The sequence below is a fragment of the Myotis myotis genome, unplaced genomic scaffold (genome assembly GCF_014108235.1).
Source record: "Myotis myotis isolate mMyoMyo1 unplaced genomic scaffold, mMyoMyo1.p scaffold_m19_p_13, whole genome shotgun sequence".
NCBI lineage: Eukaryota > Metazoa > Chordata > Mammalia > Chiroptera > Vespertilionidae > Myotis > Myotis myotis.
Genome location: NW_023416317.1, coordinates 49,553,465 through 49,564,737, shown reverse-complemented (window position 1 = coordinate 49,564,737; position 11,273 = coordinate 49,553,465). Strand labels below are relative to the sequence as shown.

At 41.2% G+C, this 11,273-nt stretch overlaps 1 protein-coding gene across 1 annotated transcript; it reads right to left on the bottom strand.

The window, feature by feature from the left end:
- Window positions 1–5,011: 5,011 nt before the first annotated feature.
- Window positions 5,012–11,035, bottom strand: LOC118668662 (zinc finger protein with KRAB and SCAN domains 7-like). Its single transcript, XM_036333843.1, has 2 exons — window positions 10,804–11,035; window positions 5,012–7,147 (listed from the first exon to the last, which is right to left on the bottom strand). The coding sequence occupies exon 2, from the start codon at window positions 7,134–7,136 to the stop codon at window positions 5,697–5,699; it is 1,440 nt and encodes a 479-aa protein (XP_036189736.1). The 5' UTR covers window positions 7,137–7,147; window positions 10,804–11,035; the 3' UTR covers window positions 5,012–5,696.
- Window positions 11,036–11,273: the final 238 nt, after the last annotated feature.

The following is an 11,273-nucleotide window of genomic DNA, read 5'->3' as shown; positions in this document are numbered from 1 at the left end:
AGCCACAGGCACGCAAAACTTACCTCCCCACGCCTCTAGCTGTTTTTTTCTGTTAAAGAACAAAACTCAACTGAGTAAATTTTTAAAATCGTATAGGGGATAGCAGGGGCTAATTAATTAATGCTGATCAGGAAGTTCTTGAATAACTTTTTTTAAAAAAATATATTTTATTGATTTTTTACAGAGAGGAAGGGAGAGAGATAGAGAGTTAGAAACATTGAAGAGAGAAACATCGTTCAGCTGCCTCCTGCACATCCCCCACTGGGGAAGTGCCTGCAACCCAGGTACGTGCCCCTGACCGGAATCGAACCCGGGACTCTTCAATCCGCAGGCCGGCGCTCTATCCGCTGAGCCAAACAGGCTTTGGCTTGAATAACTTCTTAAAGACAACAGACACCAAATGGAGTTGCTGATGCTAAGCCCACTGTCACCAAATAGACACTTAACTTACAGTTCTGCTGTCTCCCCAAAAGGAAATCGTAAATCAATCAGGAATTCCATTAGTTAGGTAATCAGCCCGGTAAATACCTGCCATCCATCCGATATGGGAAAGGAAGCTTGCAATAATCACTCCACCTTTCTGCCTAGTATAACTTCCTTGGTTCTGCTCCCTTCTGCCTATAGAATCCTTTGCCTCATACGTTTCAGAGCTCCTATCAGCTAGCCTGGAAGCTGTCCAATTTATGAATCACAAATTTTTAAATTTAAATATTTTTGTTTTAAATATACTTTTATTGATTTCAGAGATGAAGGGAGAGGGTGAGAGAAATAGAAACATCAATGATGAGAGAGAATCACTGATTGGCTGCCCCCTACTGCGATCGAGCCTGCGACCTAGGCATGTGCCCTGACCAGGAATCCAACCAGCAACCTCCTGGTTCATAGGTAGACGCTCAATCACCGACCCATGCCAGCCGGGCTAAAATTTAGATCTTGCTCTCTAACAGTCAGAAAGGCCAGAGGCAATACCTGAGGCCAAGGAGGTTGAGTAGTTTCAGTGAGTTTAGAGATTTCGAGTTTAAGAATTCCCTTTGTTCTTACAACCTTGCCTGATGATTGAGGGTGAGAAGGAGCAGGGATGATTACAAGAACTTTGTAAGGTTTTAGTTAAAGCTCCTATGATTCTCCCAGTGAAGTGGGTGCTTCAGTCACTAGATATTGTGGAGGGTAAACCCCAAGTGGGAAACACATTTTTCAACAGTTTCTTTGCCACTGTGGGGGGCCAGTCTTGCCGCAAGGGAAGGAGGCTTCACAGATCCAGAAAAAATAAAGAACATATTGGTGACCCATACTAGGAGGCAGATGAAATGATGTCCAATTGCAGGTACTCCAATGGTCCACTGGGAGGAGGTTTGAGGCTCTGGATTATGAACATGAAAGGTGGCCGTTTTTCACAATTTTATAGCAGTCTCCACACGAATATTTACTTATTATTTAAGACAGCTGCACCATTGTGGGTTAATGAATGGAAAAACCAGTAGATGGGGTTTGCTGGGAAGCTTGGAAGAACCAAGCAGCCATATTTAATTTCCCATAGCCCTGACTAAATTTACAACCAGTTTGTCTGTTGATTTCTCTGATTCAGGAGATGACTGCTGCTGTGTTGCAAGGACCTCAGGATGACAAAAGGAAAAGTTGGATAACAAGGGATCATTTTTTCAAAAGCAGAAAGGACTTCATTTACATATGCCACAACCCTTACAGTTTCTGCTGCTGCTGCTGCTGCTACCTGTGCATGAAAATCAGCCAAGGCATTTTCCTGATGCTCAGTTTCAATCCACTTGGTATGAGCCTTGATTCTGATGACAGCAATTTCAGAGAGTAAGAGAATAGTAGCAAAAAGGCCATTTATTTGCTATCCCTTTACCTATCGGAGTCCCAGAGAGTATGAGAACATGTGACACTTCTTACGTTCATCCTGTACCAGGCATGTTTTTATAGACCTTATGTCCTTTGCTGACTTGAGAGATCCTGGACTGCAGGGACCAATTCTGATTCTTACCTTTATATGTCCAAATTGAGTATTCATGCCATTCTCCAAGTACCAGATTTCTCACTAAAATACAAAGTGTATTTCTACTAGTAGTACATGATGACATGATGGCTTCCATGTCCCTTTAATACCACCAACACTATGTACTGTTGAAAGAACAATTGAGGCACATTTAATTTTTTGATTTTATATGTTTAATTGAGCAAACATCAATTCAAGTCAAGTAGTGCCAAACTGGAATTGGTTAGGAACACCATCAACAGAAGCTAGGGACAAGGTTTTTATAGAAGTGAGGAAGCAAGGCAAATTATTCGCTAGGCTGTAGCTTAAGTAGGTTGCATTATTTTTAAAAATATTTTTATTGGTTTCAGAGAGGAAAGGAGAGGGAGAAATAGAAACATCGATGATGAGAATCATTGATTGGCTGCCTCCTGCACGTCCCCTACTGGGGATCGAGTTAGCAAGCCAGCCCTGTGCCCTGGCCAGGAATCAAACTGTGACCTCCTGGTTCATAGGTCAACGCTTAACCACTGAGCCATGTTGCCTGAGCATGGTTACATTATTTGGGAAAGCCCAGTTGGCTGTTCTGATTGTTTTTCTTAACCTGGAGGCATTCACAGGAATTGACTTTAGCTTAGCTTTCAATTTGCTTAGGTAAGCCACCAAAGTATTAGCACCACCTCAGTCTAATGACCTCTGTCATTACTTTGACAATTCTCCCCTTTATGTTATCTTCTCATACATCAAAGTGACCAAAAACTCGATATTAGTATCACTCTTAGTTACCATCATGTTTAAGCTATTCTTGTCTGATTGTGAAACTCATGAAACTTGGTTTTATTTTATTATTTTTTATAAAGGAAGGAAGAGAGAGAGAGAGAGAGAGAGAGAGCGAGAGAGAGAAAGAGAAACATCAATGATGAGAGAGAATCATTGATTGGCTGCTTCCTGCAAGCCCCATACTGGGGATTGAGCCTACAACCCGGGCATGTGCCCTGACCAGAAATCAAACCATGACCTCCTGGTTCATAGGTCGATGCTCAATCACTGAGATACACCAGCCAGGCAACATAAAATGTTTTTTTATGTTTTTAAATTGATTAGAGAGAGAGAGGAATAGAGAGGGAAAGAAAGAAACATCGATGTGAGAAACATCGATTAGTTGCCTCCTGCACATACCCCAACCAGGAATTGAACCCACAACCTGGGCATGTGCCCTGACCAGGAATCGAACCAGCAACCTTTCTGTGCACAGGATGATGCTCAATCAACTGAGCTACACTGGCCAGGGCAAAAACATAAATGTTTTAGTTCTATTTTCAAAGATATAAGTTACCAAATTCATTTATAGCTTAAGAGAAAAAAGAAAAAGATTTTCTTGAATCTAAAAAACGAAACATTAAAGAACTTGCATGTTTCAAGCAAAAAGTCATAAAAATTACAATCATTCTTATCAGTTCATTTAATCTTATGTTCTTTATTCTTATTCTGCTTGAATCTGATTTTTCCATTAGAGTTCTGGAAATTCTTACCCAGTTTAGTTAAAGTGATCTTAAAGTAATCAGAAACCTGTATTCTAGACTATCAGAGTCCTTTTCATTAATCTCTCTGAAGATTAAGCACTTTTGCAAAAGAACCAGAGTAAACAGTAATTGTTTGTAAATGACTAAAAGACTTTCAAAAATGGACATGGTTAACACTATGAGTTCATTTATAAGAAAATTTAATTATTTTGTGGCATACAATAAATTAACAACTAGACAATGACAATATTGACAAATTTATATGAACTTCAATTAAAAGATTACCTATATTAGTAACATTTATCCATACACATATAACCTAAGGCTTATTATCATTTTTTAGACAATGCTTCCCATGTAATTTAGCATGCCAAATAAGCTAGCTTCACATTTCTCTTTTTTAAAAGCCCCCAATAAACATTCTTTCTAATCTTATCTGAGGTACCTCCCCCAGAATCACATTTAATTCTTATTTTCTTGAGCTTCAACTCTCTTCCCTTTCTTCTCCATTGTCTCTGAGACATAAATTGGAGCTCACAAAAACCTCTTCCCTCTAAGCTACATACCTAACACTGTACCTCTAACTTCCTTCTCCTCCTTTGTCACACTGTCAATCCTGTTTTCCTGCTAAGAGGAAGGGGGTGAACACCCGATGCAAAGGTCCCCCAGTAGTGGGGCCCTGCCCCAAGGAAGAATAAAGTTGCTCAAGGTTATGTCTTATATATGACTATAAAGGGAGAGAATATCCTCTGAAAAGATTTCCTATTTCTTTTGCCCTTGGGAATGTAAGATGGTCCAGAAGATAATAACAATAATTAAGGAAACACTTCTCAGCTTGAAATTAGATGACAGTTGAAAAAGACAGAACTAGTTGATGAGGAAATCAGATTCGTTTAACTCTATTATCTGCAACAAACTAGATCACTATGAATTACAAGCTTTCAAGAATGCTTCTAAATGGGATTTAGAATCATCTTTGCCAAAGCCAGGAAAGTTAGGTCTTCCTGCAGTAAGTTTTGAAGCAGTTCTTAACTTGTTTATTTAGGCATCAGGTGGAGCCAGGTAGGTCAGAACTGGAGTCAGTGTGCAGGAAAAAGTACGCATCGGTGGACTCCAAAACCTAGATACACACACACACACACACACACACACACACACACACACACACACGGCACACTCAAGCAGAAATCCATTAGCTCTTTGAGGCTGAGATAATAGTAGTAAGACTCTCAGGGGTTCCAAGCATGTCCTCAAAATTCCGGTTCAAATAAATTTTTATGAAATTAAAAATAAAAATTAGCCGAAACCAGTTTGGCTCAGTGGATAGAGCGTCGGCCTGCGGACTGAAAGGTCCTAGGTTCGATTCCGGTCAAGGGCATGTACCTGGGTTGCGGGCACATCCCCAGTAGGAGATGTGCAGGAGGCGGCTGATTGATGTTTCTCTCTCATCGATGTTTCTAACTCTCTATCCCTCTCCCTTCCTCTCTGTAAAAAATCAATAAAATATATTTAAAAAAATAAATAAATAAAAATAAAAATTAAAAAACAGGGGCACATGTAGAACATATAAATGAGCTTTTCACATGTGATATCCTATAAAATGTTGGTCCAATGGTGGGAGGAAAGTTCATGCCCACTTTATGAAGGGTGCAATTAGAGAGTTGAGATTTTAAAAATTATTTTTTAACTAGTGATGAATTTTAAAAGAGCTACAGCAAAGAGAAAAAAAAAGAGAGGGACATTTGCATCTTACTTCAGTCATGTCAGTTTGGCTCAAATAAACTCATAAAAATTAGAAATGGACAAAGGAGTGAATAGGTCTTAGAGAATGACTTTATGTAAATTGGGAAATGAAAGTAGAATAGAATAAGGAAGATTTAACCTCTGTCCCTGAGAAGTACACAATCTGATTACAGGATGCATGTCAAAAATAATGACATACATTTATAAACAGAAAATAAAATAAAATAAAATAAAAACCCTGCAAACAGTAAATGTGTAGTCCGTACTTCCCCAATAGTGGGGAAGGACTGCACTGTTCCTCCCACTCTCCACCTTCATGACCTAGCAGATAGCATGTAGGGATGGTCCACTTTGATTAGTGGTTTCAAGAAAGGGTCAGGATTAGCATCCTTCTTATACAGAAAGCTTAATTCAATGTTCCTGGCTACCTTGGAAACTTACACCTTATGAAACTGAGCCAGACCTGAGAGCTTCTTTCTAGTATGAGTTCGCTGGTGGTGATTAAAAGTGGAACGCTGACTGAACGCTTTCCCACACTCAATACATTCATAGGGTTTCTCGCCAGTGTGAACTCTCTGGTGCACAGTGAGCTGTGAGCTGTCACTAAAGGTTTTCCCACAATCATCACATTTATAGGGTTTCTCCCCAGTATGGGTTCTTTGATGTACCATAAGGCTAGAATTATGACTGAAGATCTTCCCACATTTATTACATTCATAAGGCTTCTCCCCGGTGTGAATTCTCTGATGTATAATGAGGTATGAATTTTGATTGAAGGATTTTCCACACTCATTGCATTTATAGGGCTTTTCACCTGTGTGAAGTCTCTGATGTCGAATCAGACATTTACTCAGGCTGAATGCCTTACCACACTCATTACATGCAAAAGGTTTTTCTCCAGTGTGAATTCGCTCATGGTCAGCAAGGTGAGAGTTCTGATTGAAGCCTTTCCCACACTCCCTGCATTTGTATGGTTTTTCTCCAGTATGGAGTCGCTGATGTCGAATCAGACTTTTATTCCGAGTGAAGGCCTTGTCACACTCATTGCACTCATAAGGCTTCTCCCCAGTGTGAATTCTCTGATGGTCAATAAGATCTCTATTAGAACAGAAAGCTTTCCCACACTCGTTACACTTAAAGGGTTTCTTCCCAGTGTGAAGTACCTGATGTCGGAGAAGATTTTTATTCCGAGTAAAGGTTGCTCCACATTCATTGCATTCATAAGGCTTCTCCCCAGTATGGGTTCTCTGGTGGTCATAGAGTTTGTAACTCTCATTGAAAGCTTTTCCACATTCATTACATTTATACGGTTTCTCGCCATCATGGAGTCTCTGATGTTGAATGAGATGGGAGCTGTGTCGATAGGTCTTTCCACACTTACTGCATTCATAGGGCTTTTCCCCTGTGTGGGTTCTGAGATGAACCATGAGCTGAGAGGTCTGCCTGAAGGCCTTGCCACACTCATTACACTCATAGGGTTTCTCTCCAGTGTGGATTCTCTGATGGCCAATGAGGTGTGAACTCCAATTGAAAGCTTTGCCACATTCATCACATTGATATAATTTCTGTGCCTTCAGAATCTGATGTTCTGTAGGATTACAGGACAGATTCTTATGTTCCCCAAGATCCTTATACTCATCACATCCATCTTTTGTAGATTTGTTTTTATCCTCACATGTTCTTTCCAAGAAATCACTTTCCAGTCTGCTCCCTTCCTCCTTTGAGGGTTGTGCTTCTAGCTTCATTAAAGCATCTTCACAGGCATTTCCAGCTTCTGGTCCCCCAGGAACCACCCCAGGCAGGACTCCTGATGTCCCATCAGATGACTCTGTTCCTTTGGGAATTTCCTGCCTTGGAGGCAACTCTGAATTTTCCATCCAAGTCTCACCTGATCCCAAAAGAAAGAAGAAGAAAGCTTTTACTCATTTCTCATCCTATTGAGGAAACAGAATCATCAGGAGTCTATGTACCTAAAAAGCCTTCACATATGGACAAGGAATGAGGTGACACATTGAGAATAAGAGAGAAAATCAGAAATAGTTCAAATTTTTCTTCATGAAAAGAAAGACAAAGGAGGAGGAGAAGTTCAGTGGAGAGTAGATGAAGAGCCATCAGGACAAAGAGATGTTGAGTCAGCACAGTTGAGTGAGCAGAGTTATTAAAAGGTAAGAGATCAGATGTAAAGCATGTCTGATCTTCCAGAGGTCACTCAGATGCTATGTATCCTTAGGAAATAAAGTCTAAAGGTCTTTTCCAACCTTGACATTATATGATTCCATGACTCTCAGCAAAGACGTTGGGGAGAGAGAGTGAGAGCAAATACATCCAATCACATATGAGAAATAGTGCAGGCAAACATGATAGTTGAAGGGAGATTTACATTATGAGGGTATGATTAGAAAAAAGTAACAAAAAGAAGCAATTCTGGTTTGACAGGACAATGACAAGATTTTGAAAAGCCATGGGTTCAGAAATGCTGAGGCAAAGGTCAGAAGGGGAGAGCAAAGCTCTAGGAGTGGGAATCCTATAGACCCAGGAGCACTGGACTGGTAAGAGCTAATACTGCACGTGTATAAATATTAAGAAAGCCTGTCCAGGGTGGCTCAGTGGTTGAGTGTTGACTTATGAACCAGGAGGTCAGGGTTCGATTCCCGGTCAGGGCACAGGCCCGGGTTGTGGGCTCAATCCCCAGTGGGGAGCACGCAGGAAGCAGCCGATCAATGATTCTCTCTCATCATTGATGTTTCTATTGCTCTCTCTCCCTCTCACCTCCTCGTTCTTTAAAACCAATAAAAACATTTAAAAATGAAAAAAGAAAGGAAGAAAGATGCTCAAACCTACTTCCCCAAACTTGACCATTCTTTCTCTAATAAACAGAACCAGAGTCCTTGGGGGAAAGTGGTTGATGCCAGGCCACAGTAGAGAAGATACAAGTTGAGTGGTTTGTGATGCCAGAAAATCAGGCAGACATAGAAAAGGATGGGGACACCTCAGGAGAGAAACAGGCAACTTGAAAGAGCTCTCAATGGCCAAAGTGGGAACAGATTAAAAAACAAAATGAACAACAGCGCTGCACTATAAGCCAAAGAAAAAATTACACATCTAATGTCACACAATGACATAACTTCATTGAACAAATAAACAAAAGGGGATGAAGGCACAACCCTTTCTCACAAAGAATTCCAGTTAATAAATATAGAACGAATAACAGAAATCAAAGTCACCATTAAACCATTACAGAAATCGTCACTGCAGGCAAGATCCACCAAAGAATGCTAATTGACTGGTGAAAGGTAGGGACAAAGAGGATATTTCTATGCAAAATCTCAAAGTATCTTCACTTTGAGATTTGGCCAGTGTGCTCAGTGGTTAGAGTACTAGCCTGTGCACACAAAGGGTTGCACCTGGGTTGCAGGTCTGATCCCCATCCTGGGCCAATGAGGCAGGTGAGGGAGGGGGCCAGTTGATGGGTCTATCTCACATCAATGTTTCCCCCCCCCAGCCCCTGCCTCCCTTCCTTCCACTTTCTCTAAAAATCAATGGGAAAATATATCCTTGGGTGAGAATTAACAACATTATATATATATATATATATATATATATATATATATATATATATATATATAATTATCCTATATAATAAAGATGTAATATGCAAATGGTCGTTATGTTACAACCGACCACTTAACAACTGGATCACGGATCAGCAGGAGGGTGGGGCAGCAAGCTACAAGTGGGCCGGCGGAGAGCTACAGGAGGGGGCAGGGCAGCAAGCTATGAGGGGAGGGAGGATGGACAGGGGGAGCTACAGGAGGGCAGCAGCGAGCTACTGGCACACGGATTCATGTGCAGGGCTACTAGTATATAAAAGGGTAATATGCTAATTAGACCAGATGTCATTCCAGACATCCTTCCTGACGAAGCCAGGGCTGGAGGGAAGCCAGCCTGGGTCCCGGGTGCCTATGGGCATCCGAGGAGGGAAGCAGCCTAGGTTCCGGGTGCCTGCGGGTGGCCGGAGGAGGGAAGCCTGGATTCCGGGTGCTGGAAGGAAGCCGGTACCTGCAGCTGGGGGAAGAAAGGCCTACTCTTGCATGAATTTTCGTGCATCAGGCCTCTAGTGTGCAAATATATATACACATATATATATATGTATATATATATATAAATATACACACACATATATTTCTCAAAATACTAATTACAAAGGGAAAGATACTATCTTTACAGAGGTAAAATCTGGCAGTCACCGCAGGGTTAGATTAAGACATATGAACATCATTCTCAAAAAAGAAGAAAACATATAACAAAAGCAAATTGATGGTCATTCTAAAAATATAAATATGAAATACTTCAAAATATCAATGTCAAAAAAAACAACAACAAGGAATGACTGAGAGATTCAGAGGACCTGCCAGTTTGAAGGAGAACTAGACATGACACCTAAATGAGGGATTCTAGACTGCATCTTGGAACACTAAGGGTCAATAGTCAGAACCTGATGAATTCTGATTAAAGTAATCAGCTTCATTAACCGTATTACACCACTGTAAATTTCTTAATTTTGATGGTTGTAGTATGATTATGCAGGATATTGACTTACAGCAAACTGGGTAAAGAAGATAAGGGAACTCTGTATAGTTCTGCAACCTTCTGTAAGTCTCTAATTACTCAAAATTTAAATGTTTCAAACTGAAGAAGTTTGAGTTGTTACTGTTTTTTTTCTGATTTATATCTTAAACACAGGGTGGGACAAAAGTAGGTTTATACTTATATGTAAAATAATGTAATAATTAATAATAATACAAGAATAAACTGTTTCCCCAATTTAAGTTTAGAAATTACCAGTTTAGTAATGACTGAATCTGTTCAAAATGTTAATAAAAGTTTTGTTGCATGGTAAAACAAAAAAAAAAGAAGAAGAAACTATTTCTCATACAACTGTAAATCTACTTTTGCCTCACCCTGAATTTAGGATTAACTCAGCAATCAAGGACATTAAATTCTGACCATTCTTATTCTGATTGGGATACATTCTTTCATTAATTTAATAAAATTTAATGAGCAAGTAGTATGTATCAGGCACTAAGGTCACAACAGTGAATACAGCATTTAAGTCTCGTGCACTGTGTACTATGGGGAAATAAATAGCAAACAAAATGTTTTCTTTTAATTCTACTTGGAAACATGTTTTCGTGGTATCATAATGCTAGCACCAAAATTAACCAGCATATGAACAAACGCATTCTACAAATGGAAGATACTATAATTTTCCTATAAGCATCAGTATGAATGTACATAATGACACTGAACTATACACTTTACAATGGCTAAAATAGTAAATATTTATGTATCATTTGGTACATGCTATGTATATTTCATCACAGCATTGTTTTACAGAATCAGTTTTTAAAAGCAATAGTAGGACCCCATTTCATAATATATGTTTATGAGTTTGCGTAACAACGCGTAAAATTTTCAGTATCAGGACGCCTCCCGACGAAAACATCGCCAGACTGCAGTTCCTTTTACTTTTCTGTCACTCACCCGCGTCCCTAGCCGTCGGCAATGAGCAGCTTTGTTTGCACAATTAGGAGAGGAGAGAAAGCGCGGAAACCATTCCTCCAAATGGTCTCCTCCGGGCGGGGCGCCCCGGGCGGCGAAGCGCTCCCAGACCCGCCCTCGGCGCTGCGGGCACGGGGTCCAGGACCAGCCAACGGGCCCCGGGCGCAGCCTCCAGGCCGGGCCTCAGCCGCCGCCGACCCCCCGCAGGGCAGGCAAGCGCCCCCGCCGCCCTCCCGCAACCCCGCCGCACGGCAGCTTCCGACGCCCCCACCTGGCCACTCGCCGCGCGCCGGCTTCGCTGCGGGATCGAATCACGCACGCGTCACCGTCCAGCCCTCGGCGGCCTCTCTAGGAACCCGGGAGGGCCAACGTCTCGGCTTCTCCCCGGTTCCAGGGCAGTGCTGGGCTGCCGCTGTCTAAGCCATCAGGGGCTCATCTCCCACTCACCCCAC